The 16,746-nt window shown below is 50.1% G+C and overlaps 1 protein-coding gene across 13 annotated transcripts in view; it reads left to right on the top strand.

Annotated features, from left to right (window-relative positions):
* PRKAG2 (protein kinase AMP-activated non-catalytic subunit gamma 2) overlaps positions 1 to 16,746 on the top strand; it is a 299,855-nt gene that overhangs the window by 35,913 nt on the left and 247,196 nt on the right. For 2 of the 13 annotated variants that reach the window (XM_081533521.1, XM_081533501.1), the window contains exon 2: positions 654 to 784. The exons of 10 other annotated variants lie outside the window; for them this stretch is intronic. Coding sequence is in view for 2 of the 3 variants with exons in the window: in XM_081533501.1 (XP_081389627.1) it covers positions 695 to 784 (90 nt within the window). In the remaining variant the exon portion in view is untranslated. Of the gene's footprint in view, positions 1 to 146; positions 552 to 653; positions 785 to 16,746 lie in introns of those variants that run through there. One more of the 13 variants, XM_081533498.1, reaches the window with a different exon arrangement.

Here is a 16,746-nt window from a genome sequence, read left to right as displayed (position 1 = left end):
TGCCTGGTGGACTGTAGCCCACCAGGCTCCTCTGTCCATGGGATTTCCCAGGCAAGAATACTGGAGTGGGTTGCCATTTCCTCCTGCAGGGGATTTTCCTGACCCAGGGATCAAACCTGCATCTCTTATGTCTCCTGGATTGGCAGGTGGATTCTTTACCACGAGCACCACAGACAGGCCTCAGGGCCTTTGCATGTGCAGTCTCTCTGCTGGAAAACTCATTCCTGAAAGAATCCACACGATGAAGTAAGGAACAGATCCAGTCTCTGACCGTAAGGGAAGGAAAAGCCTCTCCTTGCTGCTTCCACAGTCACAGCTCGTCTCCCCGAACCCCCTCCCGACCCCTTCCTCCTTCCTTTTGGTTTCCTGTTTCTCCTTTGCTCTCTGCCTGACAAGGGCTGCGGCTGGCCTGTTCATTCAGCGCCTCCTTGATTGGCTCCAGGGTCCTCAGCTGGATGGGTGGTGTGCGGACTGCTCTTCTCTTGAGCCTGACTGAGCCGTGCGCTGGGGGTGGTTACAGGAGAGCATGCACAGAGGACGCGGCTTCCACGGTGAGGAGGCGCCTAATCACGTAACACGAGCCCTGGTGCAGGCGTGCGTCGGCGGCGGTGGCGCTAGCGTGCTCGGGTGCGCAGAAACGTGCTTCTGTTTAGGTGTCTCCAGGTTTCCCTCCGGGAGGGTCCTCCCGATCTGCATGGCCCACGGCAGCGGATGGGAGGGCCTGCTTCTCTTCGGCCTGCTGACACCGTGCGGGTGTGCGTCTTCACTTCTGCCCGTCTGGAAGGTAAGAGATGCTCTCAGCGTTGTTGCTGGTGGTGTAGTTTGGCTGGCCTTAGTACACCTTCTCTCTCCCTGTAAAAAAAGCTTGATTGAGATACAGCAAAAATTCACCCATTTAAAGTGTACAGTTCATAGAGGTGTGCAACCACCACGGTCAATTCTAGAATATTCTCATCTCCCCCGAGAGAAACCCCTTGCCCTTTATCTCATCTCTGTACCCCCCTCCCTGCCCTTCACCCCCAGCCCTGAGAAACTCTGTCTCTATAGATTTCTCTCTTCTGGACTTTCACATAAATGGAAGCATAGAACACGTGCTCTCTTGTGACTGGTTTCTTTCCCTTACAATAATGTTTCTGAGGTTCATCCATGTTCTAGTATAGTCGTCCCTCGGTTTCTCTGGGGGGACTAGTTGCAGGACCCCCTTCCAATACCAGAATCTTTGGATGCTCAAGCCTCTTGTATAAAATGGCACAGTGTTTGCACCCAACCAATGCTTGTCTTCCTGGATACTAGAGATCATACTTATGGTACCTAATATGATGTAAATGAAGATGCAAATTCAGGTTTTGCTTTTCGGAACTTGAATTTTTTTCCGAACAATTTTGAGCCGCCACTGGTTTGATTTGCGAATGTGCGACTGGCGGATGGGGAGGACCAACTGTATGTGTCTGTATTGCTTTCCTTTTATGGCTGATCAATATTCCAGTGTGTGGATGATTGTACATCATTCTGTTTATCCCTCCATCAGTCAAAGGACATTTGAGTTGTTTTCAGCTTTTGGCCATTAGGGAATTGCTGCCATAAACATTCATGTTTCAAGTTTCTGTGTTGCTGTTGCTGTTCAGTTGCTCAGTCGTGTCCGACTCTTTGTGACCCCATGGACTGCAGCATGCCAGGCTTCCCTGTCCTTCACCATCTCCCAGAGTTTGCTCAAATTCATGTCCATTGAGTCAGTGATGCCATCCAACCATCTCATCTTCTGCTGCCCCCATCTCCTCTTGCCCTCAGTCTTTCCTAGCATCAGGGTCTTTTCCAGTGAGTCGGATCTTCGTATGAGGTGACCAAAGCATTGGAGCTTCAGCTTTAGTATCTGTCCTTCCAATGAACATTCTGTGTGGACTTACATTTTCATTTCTCTTGGACTTATACCCAGGGATGGAATTGATGTTCATTTAGTCACTGTGGGCTTACCGTCTTATATCCCCCCAGCAGTGTGTGAGGGTTCCAACTTCTCCACAGCCTCACCAACACTTGTGAGTGTCTGTCTCTCCATCCTAGTGGGTGAGAAGAGATATCTTATTGTGGCTTTGACTTGCATGTCTCTAGTGACTAGTGTTAAGCATCTTGTCATATGCTATTTAGACATTTGTAAATCTTCCTTGGAGAAATGTCTATTCTTATCCTTTGCCTTTTTAAAGTTGGGATGTCTGTTTATTATTGAATTTAAGAGTTCTTTATGTATTCAGGATACAAGTCTCTTATCAGATACGTGATTTGCAAATATTTTCTTCCATTCTGGAGGTTGTCTCTTCACTTTTTTAGTGTTTTTTTTATGAAGCAGGCAAGTTTTTAATTTTGATGAAGTTGGATTCTATTTTTTCTTTTGTTACCTATACTTTTGGTATCTTATCTAAGAATCCTCACAACACATCAGAACACCCCAAGTGACTTATGTATTGGTAGTTTCGTTTTAATATTTTAGTGACGTCAAAAACCCTGAAGGGAGGGAGAAAGAGATGAGATAAGGCTATTGTCAGAAGTAAGTTTCCTAAATCTGCAGAAATTCCTTTCTTTATCTCATATTTGCTTTCCCATATTTTCTAGCATTGTTGCCTCAGGGAGATGGGCTTTTTGGGTCATTCTTTTTTTTTTTTCATGCATTAAACTAGATGAGATGGTTGGATGGCATCACCGACTTGATGGACATGAGTTTGAGCAAACTCCGGGAGATAGTGAAGGACAGGGAAACCTGGCATGCTGCAGTCCATGGGATGACAAAGAGATATGACTGAGCAACTGAACACAAACGCATTCTTTCAGCAAGCCTTTGCTTAGCACTTCCCGTGTATCAGGATCTGGATTAGATGAATCAAGTGTCAGCGCCACTTTCGGAGACCCCCACCCACACTTGTTGTCCGGGACTTGATGTTCACCCCAGTGCCCGATCAAGACCCCTGAGATGCAGGTCTTCCTCACAAAAGCGTGGAGACCCGTGGACACGGGGTTGCACTCATTCCAGGCTCTGGCCTCCTCCTGGGCAGCAGGTGCTGCTCCTTGTTGAGTGAGTTGATGACGCCCAGAGCCCCGGGGTCCACTGAGATCCCGCCTCTGTTCCAACGTGAGCTTGAATCCTCAACTCAGTCGACCCGCATCATTACTTTTGCATTTTCTGGGCAGGATGCCCGGAGAGGGAAGCGGGGTGAGGCAGATCCGTCACATCTGTTGCAGAACTGGAACCCAGCACAGCCCGAGGCTCTTCCGGGGAACTGCTGCACTGACCTTGTCTGCCGTGGGGGGGGGGTCCCCGCGAGTCCCCTGGGGCCACCCACAGGGCCAAGCAGGGGCTGGCGTGACAGCTACTCTGGAAGAGGTGACAGCCATCCAGGTTCTACTAAGGCCCTCTCAAGACATTTCTCTTGGAATGTGTGCTCAGAAAAGCTGAACTTCTATCTAGGAACTGGTTTCTTTTCTATGTAAAATGAACCATCTGTAACCCATTGTGGTTCATTTTTCTTGGTCTGCAGCAGTGATTCTCAGCCTTGGCTGCTCATTAGACTCACCTGTTGTTGTTGTTTAATTGCTAAGTTGTGTCCCACTTTTTGCAACCCCACGGACTGTAGCCCTCCAGGCTCCTCTGCTCTGTCCATGGAATTCTTCAGGCAACAATACTGGAGTGGGGGGTAGCCGTTTCCTTCTCCAGGGGATCTCCAGCATTGCACGTGGATTCTTTACTGTCTGAGCTACCAGGGAAGTCCCGGGACATTCAAAACTCCCAGGACCCAGCTGCAGTAATTTAAATTCATTAAATTAGAAACTCTAAGATTGGACATTGGGGTTTTGTTGTTTTTTAATTCCCCAGGAGACATGCATCTGAGATTGAGAGCCAGTGGCTACAAGACGTTTGGAACCAAACTTGACTTTAGTTCTCTCCTGCACACCTGCTTTCTCTATTTCTCTGGCTTTAGTTTTCCATCTTGGATTGTTTCTCATCCTGATGTCTCTTGGCCAGTGGACAAGGAAGGTGGCCTTTGACTGAAATATGGCCTTTCCTGGCTGTGGGCTCTGCCAAGATGCACATTTGTGATGTTAGGAAAACACTGCTGAATGAATGGATGAGTGAATACAGTAATTAAAAAGCAGGAGACTAAATGGAGTTGCAGTGAGGTTTTATCTCCAAGGTGGCATTCTATGAAAAGCAGGTTTGATTAGAGGAAGAGGAAGAGGTACATGGAGAAAATGTAAGAAGATTCACGTTCTGAAAACCCTCAGGGGCTTCTAGATACCTGCTGTATATTCAGGGATGTGACGACTCTGGTATTTATGTTTAATTTCACCTTAAAAGTTTTATTTTCACTTACAGCAATTACTTTTTAAAATATTTTTTCTTTGAAGTGCTTGTTCTTTATTTTTTAAAATGTCTTTTTGTTGTGGGCCTTTTTTATTTTTATTTTTTAAGTCTTTACTGGATTTGTTACAACGTTGCTTCTGTTTTATGTTTTGGTTTTCTGGCCTGAGGCATGTGTGATCGTATCTCCCGGACCAGGGATCGAGCCAGTACCTCCTGCATGAAAGGTGAAGTCTTAACCACTGGGCTGCTGGGGAAGGTCCCTGTGTTTTCTTGATAAACGCAAATCACTGGCTTTCTCCTCATTCAGTGACTGTTGTTGTTCAGTCGCTCAGTCATGTTGGACTCTTTTCGACCCCGTGGACTGCAGCACGCCAGGCTTCCCTGTCCTTCACCATCTCCCGGAGCTTGCTCAAACTCCTGTCCATCGAGTCAGTGATGCCATCCAACCACCTCATCCTCTGTCACCCCCTTCTCCTCCTGCCCTGAGTCTTTCTCAGCATCAGGGTCTTCTCCAATGAGTCGGCTCTTATCAGGTGGCCAAAGTATTAGAGTTTCAGCATCAGTCCTTCCAATGAACACCCAGGACTGATTTCCTTTAGGATGGACTGGTTGGATCTCCTTGCAGTCCAAGGGACTCTCAAGAGTCTTCTCCAACACCACAGTTCAAAAGTGTCAATTCTTCTGTGCTCAGCCTTCTTTATGGTGCAGCTGTCACATTGATACATGACTGCAAGCTATGGAAAAACCATAGCTTCGACTATATGGACCTTTGCTGGCAAAGTAATGTCTCTGCTTTTTAATACACTGTCTAGGTTGATCATAGCTTTTCTTCCAAGGAGCAGGTGTCTTTTAATTTCATGGCTGCAGTCACTATCTGCAGTGATTTTGGAGCCCAAGTAAATAAAGTCTGTCACTGCTTCCATTGTTTCCCCATCTATTTGCCATGAAGTGATGGGACCGGATGTCATCATCTTAGTTTTTTGAAAGTTGTTTTAAGCCAGCTTTTCCACTTTCCTCTTTCACTTTCATCAAGAGGCTCTTTAATTCCTCTTTGTTTTCTACCATAAGGGTGGTGTCACCTACATATCTCAGGTTATTGATATGTCTCCTGGCAATCTTGATTCCAGCTTGTGCTTCATCCAGCCCGGCATTTCGCATGATGTACTCTGCATATAAGTTAAACAAGCAGGGTGACAATATACAGCCTTGATGTACTCCTTTCCCAATTGGAAACCAATTCATTGTTCCATGTCTGGTTGTTTCTTGACCTGCATCCAGGTTTCTCAGGAGGTAGGTCAAGTGATCTGGTATTCCCATCTCTTGAAGCATTTTCCACAGTTTGTTGTGATCCACACAGTCAAACGCTTCAGCCTAGTCAATGAAGCAGAAGTAGATGTTTTTCTGGAATTCTCTTGCTTTTTCGATGGGGTAAATTTTTACATTAGCAATGAAACAGAAAGAGAGGAAGGGAAACTGGGAGGGGATTTCCTTAGCTACCAAAGAGCTGGGAAATGGAAAGAGGAAATGGGTGAAATGAGTGGATCTGGAAGAGGCGAGAGACAGAGAGGAGGGCGTGGATGGGTGTGGAGCCGAAGCCAGGGTGGTGGATGCAGTGATGTGTACAGGACCTCGCAGGGTGGGAGGGGAAGGTGGAGGGCAGCAGGAGAGGTCACTTACCTCTTGGGTGACAAGCTGTCCTGATTTGCCTGAGACCGAGGGGTTTCTAGAGACGTGGGACTATCTGTTTTAAAACCAGGACAGTTCTTCTGGGCAAACCAAGGCTGGTTGGTCACCCTCACTGTTGGCTGAGCACCTACTGGTTGCCTGGTTACTAATTTCTGCTTGGTGGCACTGGGGACAGGAAGGGGCAGTGCAGGAAGTGTGACCTGGCTTCTAGTGACAAGGATTTGAAGCTCCAGTGTCTACAGTTTTGGGCATACCTTTACCTAATCCCTTGGTTCTCGAGAAAGGATGCACCAGACAAAACCGTAGTGGGAGCATGGGGTGTGAAGGAATGGGGCTCTGGAGGAAATCCACAGAGAGAGCGAGGAGGGAAGTGTCCTGTTCCAAGGCAGCAGGCTTAGGCCTTTATTTATTTGTTTGCTGTTATTTATATTTTCTGTTTTTCTGGCTGTGCTGCATGGCCTGTGAAATCTTAGTTCCCCAACTGGGGATCGAACCCGTGCCCTCCCGCAGTGGAAGCACAGAGTCTTAACTACTGGACCACCAGGGGAGTCCCAGGCTTGGGCATTTTAGACAAAAATTCTGTCTCGAATGTGTTTTTCCCCTAGACCAGGCCTTGCTTGAAGGGTGGACTTCGCCTTTTCTCTTTGTATCCTCCTCACCTGTATGTGTGGAACACAAGTGTCCAGTGCGTCCTTGTTGAGTTCAACCCAGCCCAGTGGAGGTCTGACATAGACAGTAAGGGTTATGAGTAGTTACAAAAGGATCGGCGTAACCTTACTTAGGATATCATTGAGGGGCTTCCCTGGTGACTCGGTGGTAAAGAATCTGCCTACCAACGCAGGAGACACGGGTTCAATCCTTGGCCCAGGAAGATCCCACATGCTATGGAGCAGCTAATCCTGGTGTGCCACAGCTGTTGAGTCTGTGCTCTGGAGCCCGGGACCTGCAACTGCTGAAGCCCGCACGCCCTAGAGTCCACGCTCTGCAACAAGAGAAGCTACTGCAATTGAAACCCTCCCACCACAACTAGAGAGTAGTCCTTGCAAAAGTCCTCAGCAGCCACGAAGGCCCAACACAGCCAAAAATAAATAATTTTTAAAAAGATGTCACTGAGGATACAACACAGTATTAACACATAGAGAATAGCGTGAAACGAATTTGTTGGAGAAAACCAAAGCAGCGTTGTTGTGTTTGGGTTCAGGGCTCGTTCTCAGAGGACCCCTCAGTCCAGGTGGATTCAGATAGCACAGCAGGTGAGCAAGCCACACCAACCACAGGTTTTATAGGGAACGAGAGGAGACTCGGAAAAATAGAGCGTGTTGGCCGAATACCCTGGAGTGACACGTGACTCCAGCCCCAGCCGTGAGCAATGGCAGACACGTGTTTCTCTCCCACTCCTGCGTCCAGCACAGGCAGCCATGGTTTCCAGTTTGTTCTGGGAACCCAGGCGGACGATGGGATTTCTGTCTGAGTCCTTGTTGTCAGAGGGATGAGAGGCTATCAGAACTCAGGACAGCTCCTGAAACTTCCCTGGGGAGGGACACAGCAGCATTTCTGGGAAAGGCAAGCCGCATGGCTGGCCTGCTGTCCCTGGTGGGGGCTCCATAGGGAGGCGGCTGTGATGTTAGCACGGTCTGGTCACAATTTAGAGAACACTGGCCATGCGTTATGAGTTAGCACTCTCTCCCTTGGGATTTCTGTTTTCTGACATCATATGCTTGTCTACAATCTATTTCACACACCTGATGTAATGCAACCAGTGTAACCCAAGCACATGTGTACCTTCTTAGAATTTGGATGTCGGGATTCAGGCTCAGTGACACACGGCGGGAAGCCAACTAGGACACAGTACAGCCTGTATTGGGCCCTTTGGCCCTATAGCCTGTTAACGAGGCTTCCAGCTCAGTTTTCTCCGTCATCAGTTCAGTTCAGTTCAGTCGCTCAGTCGTGTCCAACTCCTTGCGACCCCATGAATCGCAACACACCAGGCCTCCATGTCCATCACCAACTCCCAGAGTTTACCCAAACTCATGTCCATTGAGTCGCTGATGCCATCCAGCCATCTCATCCTCTGTCGTCCCCTTCTCCTCCCGCCCTCAATCCTTCCCAGCATTAGGGTCTTTTCCAATTGAGTCAACTCTTCGCCTGAGGTGGCCAAAGTATTGGAGTTTCAGCTTCAGCATCAGTCCTTCCAATGAACACCCAGGACTGATCTCCTTTAGGATGGACTGGTTGGATCTCCTTGCAGTCCAAGGGACTCTCAAGAGCCTTCTCCAACACCACAGTTCAAAAACATCAGTTCTTCGGTGCTCATCTTTCTTCACCGTCCAACTCTCACATCCATACATGACCACTGGAAAAACCATAGCCTTGACTAGACGGACCTTTTTTGGCAAAGTAATGTCTCTGCTTTTTAATATGCTGTCTGGGTTGGCCATAACCTTCCTTCCAAGGAGTAAGCGTCTTTTAATTTCATGGCTGCAGTCACCATCTGCAGTGATTTTGGAGCCCCCAAAAATAAAGTCTGACACTGTTTCCACTATTTCCCCATCTATTTCCCATGAAGTGATGGGACCAGATGCCATGATCTTAGTTTTCTGAATGCTGAGCTTTAAGCCAACTTTTTCACTCTCCTCTTTCACTTTCTTGGGCCATTTACTGCACTGCCTGTGAATAATCAAAATCTAAGTGACTGTTGCTTTGTTGTTGCTGTTCAGTTGCTCGGTGGCGTCCGACCCTCTGCGACCCCGTGGACTGCCGCTCACCAGACTCCCCTGTCCTCCACTGTCCCCAGGAGTTTGCGCACGTTCACGTCCATTGAGTCGGTGATCCAACCACCGCATCCTCTGCCGCTTAGTTTGCGTTCAGTCAAGTGATTGCCACTTAGTTTGCATTGAATCAACACTGGATTCCTTCTTACAAGGAAGACTCAGATTTCTGACTTTGTATTTGTGACTAGGAGGGCCCCTGAGCGGTCGTCTCCCTGTGTTTGTTGGCCCATCTTTACGGTGAGGTGCTAGACTGCACCATAGGCTCTTAATTAGGGTGTGTGTCAGTCACCCTGTTCTCAGCCCCAGACATTCTGATTCAGCGGTTCTAGAGGGACCCTGGGCAGCCAAGTTTTGAGAAGGCGCCTCTGGGGACCCCGATGTGCCCTCTGGGGTAGGAGCCATTAGACCAGGGACTTAGCTGGGGGTGGGCTCCACCTCCCTTCCAGCTCCCACCCACAGGGGAGGGGGTCTCCGGGCTCAACCTGGGGGTGGGGAGGGGTCAGGACCACAGCATCAGGCTGAGGAAGGCTTGAGAACCAGACCGAGGGAGTCATTTCTTCCCTGTGCCCTCCCCAGCCTTGCGTGTCGCTGAGGCATGAAGTTTCCAGGGAGACATGACGGTCTGAAAGCCGAAGCTCCATTGCCCTGGGCTCTGCTTTCCTGTTTGTGTCCACCATGCACCTGGCATATGGTGGGGGAGGTGATCGCAGACGGAGGCCAGACTGGGCTTCGTGGTTCATGTCCTAGAGCCTGCAAGGGTGGCCCTGCTCCTGGCTGCCCCCCTGGCCCCATCCTGGTCACTAAGCCTGATGATGACGTTGGGCCCTCGATATGTGACTTTCTCCCCCTTCGTGAGCAGGGCCATCGGGCGGTGGGGAGACTGCCATGGGTTCTGGTCCCACGGCAGCTTGGGGTTGGGTCCCCAGTCCCATATCTCAGGGAGTGGACGGTGAGCTGGGTGGTCAGGACCTCGAGGGTGGTGATCGGGCTCCTTCCTAGAGAAGGTGGAAGATGAGAAGTCTCTGGAAACGAGAGCAGCTTTAGAAGCTAAGTGTGAGGCAGGAGACAGAAGAATCCGATCAAAGCTGTAATTGTTCGTGTTGTTTAATTCACGGAACCCAGCACTAGGCTACTTCATATAGAGAGCTTTTTCATCAGCTACTAGAAAGAGCAGCACTTTGGGGAATTCAGTGAAAGGGTCCCCCCTTCAGGACTTACCTGCCCCAGTATCTCCAACTCCACCTCTGTATTAAATGACGCATGGCCACCCACTCCAGTATTCTTGCCTGGGAAATCCCCATGGACAGAGGAGCCTGGCGGGCTGCGGTCCATGGGGTCACAAAGAGCCGGACACGACTGAGCGACTAAGCACTTAGTAAGTGGTGACTCGTCTTCAAGGCATGAGAAGTGGACTGATAGTCAAGCCGGTGGTGCCAGGCCCACACACGTGTGGTCACTGAGTCATCGCTTGGTCCTGAGGCTGCAATTGTGTCTTTATAAAGGAAGGGACTCTGGGCCAGGTTAGGTAGGAGGTTAAGTAACTCACTTTAGGTCACAGAACCAGGGAGTGGGGAACAGATTTGAACTCCGATCCCGAAGCCAATGGGTCCCCACACCTCCCCTCCCCTCTCCACCCCCTCTCCCGTCCATCCCCCTGACCCCACAGTATAGTGCTGACCTGTTTAAATAGCTGAGTTATGTTCTGTTTGAGAAGATAAGGAATTCAGTCAGAAGAGACCACAGGGTGAATGGTTCCGTTTATAAGTGTTCAGGGATTTCCCTGGTGGTCCAGTGGTTAAGACTCTCTGCTCCTAATGCAGAGTGTTCAATTCCTGGTCAGGAAACTGGGTCCTGCATGCTGCAACTAAAAAAAAAAGAAAAGATACTAAACACGGCAGCGAAGATCCCACATGCCGCAACTAAGACTTGGCACAGCCGAATAAAAAGGAGGGGTGGCACTTAGGTGCCCAGTAATTGACCATTAAAAAAAAGAAGTGTTCACAAGTGGTGAGTCCACAGGTACCCAACGTAGATCCATGGTTGCCGTGGGCTGGGGGAGGAGTGGGCTGGGGGAAGAGAGGGGTCTGGGGAGCGACCCCTAGTAGACACGAGGCTTCTTTTGGGGGTGACGAAAATGCTTTAACATTGATTGTGGTGGTGGTTACACAGGTGTGTGAAACACTTAAGACCATTTATTGTGCACGTAATTGGGTGAATTGTAGCGTATGTGAATTGTATCTTAATAAAGCTGTGAAAAAACGAAAGAGCAATTGGGTGAATGTCCTGGGGGTGCCGTAACAAAGCATCACAAACTGGGGGTTTCGGACCTGCAGACATTTATTGTCTCCCAGATCTGGGTTGGGAAGTCTGAAATCAGGGCGTGGGTGGGCCATGCTAGGGGTGGGCAAGACCATGCTAGGGAACGTCTGTTTCAGACCTCAGTCCTAGGTTCATGGCTGGTCGTCTTCCCTCTCTTTACACATCTGTGTGCTTGCATGCTCAGTTGCTTCAGTTGTGTCCAACTGTTCTGCAACCGCATGGACTGTAGCCCGCCAGGCTCCTCTATCCATGGGATTCTCCAGGCAAGAATACGGGAATGGGTAGCCATGCCCTCCTCTAGGGCCTCTTCTAGATCCAGGGATCAAACCCGCAGCTCCTGCATTGCAGGTGGATTATTTTTTGCTGAGCCACCAAGGAAACCCTTACATGTCTATATCTGTGTTCAAATCTCCCTTTTTATAAGGATAAGGACACCATCATATTGAATTCGGGCCCACCCTAGTGCTCTCACTTTAACTTGATTCCTTCTGTAAAGACCCTATTTCCTAATAAGGTCATGGTCTGCGGTCCTGGGGGCCAGGGCTCCCACACATCTTTGAGGGGTATGAGACTCAGTTCCATATGATACATTCCAAGAGACTTCTTTTCAGTTCAGTTCATTTCAGTTCAGTTGCTCAGTCGTGTCCGACTCTTTGTGACCCCATGAACTGCAGCACGCCAGGCCTCCCGGTCCATCACCAACTCCCGGAGTTTATTCAAACTCATGTCCATTGAATCAGTGGTGCCATCCAACCATCTCATCCTCTGTCGTCCCCTTCTCCTCCTGCCTTCAATCTTTCCCAGCATCAGGGTCTTTTCAAATGAGTCAGCTCTTCACATCAGGTGGCCAAAGTATTGGAGGAGCTCATTCCTTCCAGTGAACATTCAGGACTGATTTCCTTTAGAATGGACTGGTTGGATCTCCTTGCAGTCCAAAGGACTCTCAAGAGTCTTCTCCAACACCACAGTTCAAAAGCATCAATTCTTCAGCGCTCAGCTTTCTTTATAGTCCAACTCTCACATCCATACATGACTACTGCAAAAACCATAGCCTTGACTAGATGAACCTTTGTTGGCAAAGTAATGTCTCTGCTTTTTAATATGCTGTCTAGGTTGGTCATAACTTTCCTTCCAAGGAGTAAGCATCTTTTAATTTCATGGCTGCAGTCACTATCTGCAGTGATTTTGGAGCCCCCAAAAATAAAGTCAGCCACTGTTTCCCCATCTATTTGCCATGAAGTGATTGGACTGGATGCCATGATCTTTGTTTTCTGAATGTTGAGCTTTAAGTCAACTTTTTCACTCTCCTCTTTCACTTTCATCAAGGGGCTCTTTAGTTCTTCTTCACTTTCTGCTGTAAGGGTGGTGTCATCTGACTTCTTTTGAAAGTATTAAATGTGTTCTAAGTTTCAGCCCAAGTTTTAGTGTTTATTCCATTTTTAGCAAAATTAATTGACAGGGAATCTTTGTAGCCAACAAATCTGGGTACACGAACCTTCCTGTTCCTTCATCTTTCATAGGGACGCCTGCAGGCAGAGGCCCGGGGGTGGGGAGTCGTAGGATAGCAGCATCTGGTTTAAAAGGATGAGGAAGGACATAGGGAGATGAGCCCAGCTTGTCTAAGAAAAGGCGTGCTTGAGGACCATGGTGACAGAGGGCGGCCTGGACAAAAAAGTTGTTTTGTGCCCAAGGTGATTTGTGTTGGTTTCAATTAAATCAGGAAGACAAGGGCCTGTTTAGCACCAGCCTGGCCTTCCACCACCACCCAAGCAGCCCAGACCATCTGTTCAGCAGTGCCTTTGAGACAGTTTGAGGTCACAGGCTTCCAGAACTGGAGCACCTGCCTGAGTCTAGCCAAACTCAGCCTGTCAGCCCCTTGACTGTGGATGAGCCAAGTCTGGCTTCTGGCTTCAGTGGAAGATCTAGTTGCTAGAGCCTTCCAGAGCTTTGGCAGCATGTCCAGGGATCAAGACGTGTTAGTCGCTCAGTTGGGTCCTACTCTTTGCAACCCCATGGAATGTAGCCTGCCAGGGTCCTCTGTCCGTGGGGATTCTCCAGGCAAGAATACTGGAGTGGGTTGCCGTTTCCTCCTCCAGTCCAGGGACCAAAGAGGGAGCCTGACCAAATGCCAGGACCCTCCAGGGCCTCTGTTCACTTGCTGCTTCTTATCTCTCCGCCTCAACCTTGCTCCTTGCATGAAGTTCTTCTGTTATGACTTTCTTCCAAAGCAGCCACTTCCTTCCAGACACTACTGTGGTGGCCACTGGCTACACTGCATGAGGTACTGCAGTGACCCTCAGTCTGCTTATTCCTTGTCTCCACGACCTTCCTCCCGGCCAGGACTGAAGTCCAGGAGGTTGGGGAATCTCGTCTTCTACTTGTCTTGGGTCCCAGAAACCCAGCCTGAGGCTGACATGTGTTTGAGGGTCCCCTGGATACTCGTTGTGAGGAGGGGGTCCTCTGAGAAATGGAGCTGTGGTGGACGGTGGAGACCCCTGCAGATGGAGGGTCCTTCGCAAGCCCATCCTGTGTGTTTAACTGCAGAGTCAGAGAGGAACACGGGGGCTTCCTTAGTGCCACGCTGCTCCTGTGAAGGTGAGCGCTCTGACCTCCCGGACGGCGGACCCCCCGCCGCGTCTCAGATCTGAGGAGCTTCCTCTTCGGTCGGCAGTAACCTGGATGAAACATTCAGATGGAGACTCGCTGTCTTCAGAATCGTGTGGACTCCCCTGGAGCCTCAGGCTCAGGATGCAGGCAGGAGGAGCCTAAAGGAGCCTGGGAGGGAGAGTCTCTGTGGCCGGCGGGGGTGAAGGTGGGCTCCGAGAAGACCCCGCGAGCCCGAGGCCCGTGTCGGCTGTGATGGGCAAACACCTAAGCCTGTGTTGCCTGTTTACCCCCCAGTCCATCCGTGCTCCTTTCGTGTGCCTCGTCCTTCCTGGCTGCCAGTGGGAATGGCAGATCCTTCCCCATCTACACTGCCCTCTGCACCTTGCACACCTGCGCTTGTCTGCACCGAAGTTAGGGGAGAGGCCACTGCGGGGCCATGTGAACGAACCCAGCATCCCAGCAGGGGGGGCTGAGCTCCTCCTTGGCAGGTGCAGGGGGTCAAAGTCCAGAGCACCCGAGTCCTAGGCCTGGGCCTCTGGGCACCCAGCCACGTGGCCTCGGGCACGTCACTGCCCAATGGGAGCATGCGATTTGGAGCTGGCATGCTGTGTGTGTGTTAGTCTCTCAGTCGTGTCTGACTCTTTGTGACCCCATGAACTGTGTCCCGCCAGGCTCCTCTGTCCATGGAACTCTCCAGGCAAGAATACTGGAGTGGGTTGCCATGCCCTTCTCCAGGGGATCGTCCCAACTCAGGAATTAAACCTTGGTCTCCTGCTTTGCAGGCAGATTCTTTACCGACTGAGCCACCAGGGAAGCCCAGAGCTTGAACATGTTATTAGTTACTTGATGGTGGTGACTCCGTGATCCGGCAGATGACGTGCTCCAGACACAAGCGCTGTAACGCGCGTGAGTGTGTGTGTGTGTGTGTGGTCAGTGCACCTCCTTGGAGGAGGGGCTCAAGCACCCTGCTCGACGTTCACAGCTCGGGGGAGCATTGTCCCCCTGTGGGGCTCCAGGGGTGAGTCTCTCAAGACCTTCGAGAGTCCAGGACGAGGCTGTGAAAGATGGAGAAATTGTTACCCTTTGGCGCTGGGGTTGGTTTGTTTCTGGTTCCTCTTCATTAAGATCAGGGCATGAGATCCCGCTGATTCCAAATGTCTTTGCAGTTCAGGAGTTCTGGAACTGCTAGTTCTACCTGGATGGAGGTATCGAGGGAGTGGCTGAGTGGCAGAGGGCTCTGAGCCAATTTGGCTGCTTAGGAAACACCTGGGGACTTGGATAAATATCGGTGGTCTCTGGTACTGGAGGTGGGTACCCCCACCACCCCCATCCCGGTAGCCTCGGTGCCGGGTGATATGTTGCAATGAGAGGAAATCTTAGATCCACGTTTGCTAAACCCTTACGGATGGTTAGCAACAACCTACTGTAGCTCAGAGGCAGTCCTGCTGCCCTTCAGTAGATTCGCTCTGAGCAGAACTCAGAGGTGTCCTTGGGGCGAGACTGGCTGACCTAACAGCAGAGTTCAAGCATCCAAGGCACAGGATGTGGGGATTGTGGCCTCGAGGGCTGTGCTGGGTGTGTGTGTGGGGGGCGAGGGGCTGGCTGCATTCTCTGACTGCTTTTCTCCAGGCTGCTGCAGCCCGTGCCGGCCTCCTGAGCCAGCACTCACCTTGACACCACTCATTTTGCCAGTGAGAAGGAGCTTTAACCCTCCTTGAGCTGATTAATACGTCCTCTGCCATAGATGTCAGTAAAGATGTTCCAGGTCCCAAGAGGCCCTCTTCTGCATGTTGATTCCTAATTGGGATACTTTATTTTATTTTATTTTTTGAAGTAGAGTTTATTTACAGTGTTTCAGGTGGGCATCAAAGTTATTATTGTTCAGCTGCTAAGTCGTGTACAACTCTTTGTGACCTCATGGACTATATAACCCACCGGGTCCTTCTGTCGATGGAATTTCCCAGGCAAGAAGACTGCAGTGGGTTGCCATTTCTTTCTCCAACAAAGTGATTCAGATATAGGTAAATATAGATAGGTATATGTATTCTTTTTCAGATTCTTTCCATTATAGTTTATTACAAGATAACTGAGTATATCATAGTTCCCTGTGCTATGCAGTAGGTCCTTCTTGTTTATTTTATATATAGTAGTTTTTATCTGTTCATCCCAAATTCTCAATTTATCCCTCCTCTTTCTGACCCCCCAGCTTCCAAGTGAAATACAAGTGTGGTTAGTGCAGCCAGGAGCCAGGCCCTTGGCCCAGGGGGACCTTTTGTTCTTTTTAAGCGTTTTGATTGATGGATTGATTTTTGGTTGTGCTGGGTCTTTGTTGCTGCACAGGCTTTCTCTGGTTGCGGTCAGCGGGGGCTGCCCTTCGTGCGGTGCACAGGCTTCTCCTTGCAATGGCATCTCCTGTAGGCAGAGTCCAAGCTCTAGGCTCGTGGCTTCAGTAATTGTCCATGGTCTTGGTTGCCCCGCGGGATGTGGGATCTTCCTGGAGCAGGGATCGAACCCGTGTCCTCTGCATTGGCAGGCGGTTCTTATCCTCTGTACCACCAGAGAAGTCCTCAGGGGGACCCCTTGTTTCACCAGCTCCACCGCCCGGCCTGTGGCGTTCCCCTGCACAGAACCGGTAGCCCCAGAATCACTGACCGTGAGAGTACAGCATCACCACCTCCGACAGCAGGGAGGATGGAGGCTTTCCTCAGCAGCTGCCGTCAGCCTGCACACTCCTCGAGGCGTGACACGCAGGCCCAGGGCCGGGCAGATCTGGACTTGGGGCTGTGGGTCCCTTTGCTGTTAGGGCAGGGGCTGCCCTCCTGCAGTGGCGCCCGGTCACAGGACTGAGTTTGCACGCAGCGTCTTGAGTTTCAGACTCACAGCCAAGATGGAGTGGGGTGTGGCAAAGGGCTTGTGTTAGATTACGGAACGCTCAGACTCTAACCCTGGTCTGTCTCCTCGGGTCTGGGAGGGGGCACCCTGACTCGTATGTGACGTGTGTTTCTAGTCTCCTGT

Source organism: Giraffa tippelskirchi, chromosome 10 (assembly GCF_054371585.1).
Source record: "Giraffa tippelskirchi isolate mGirTip1 chromosome 10, T2T-mGirTip1v1.2.pri, whole genome shotgun sequence".
NCBI classification, from domain to species: Eukaryota; Metazoa; Chordata; class Mammalia; order Artiodactyla; family Giraffidae; genus Giraffa; species Giraffa tippelskirchi.
The sequence above is the reverse complement of the archived record's forward strand: the minus strand, read 5'-3'. Positions and strand labels throughout refer to the sequence as shown.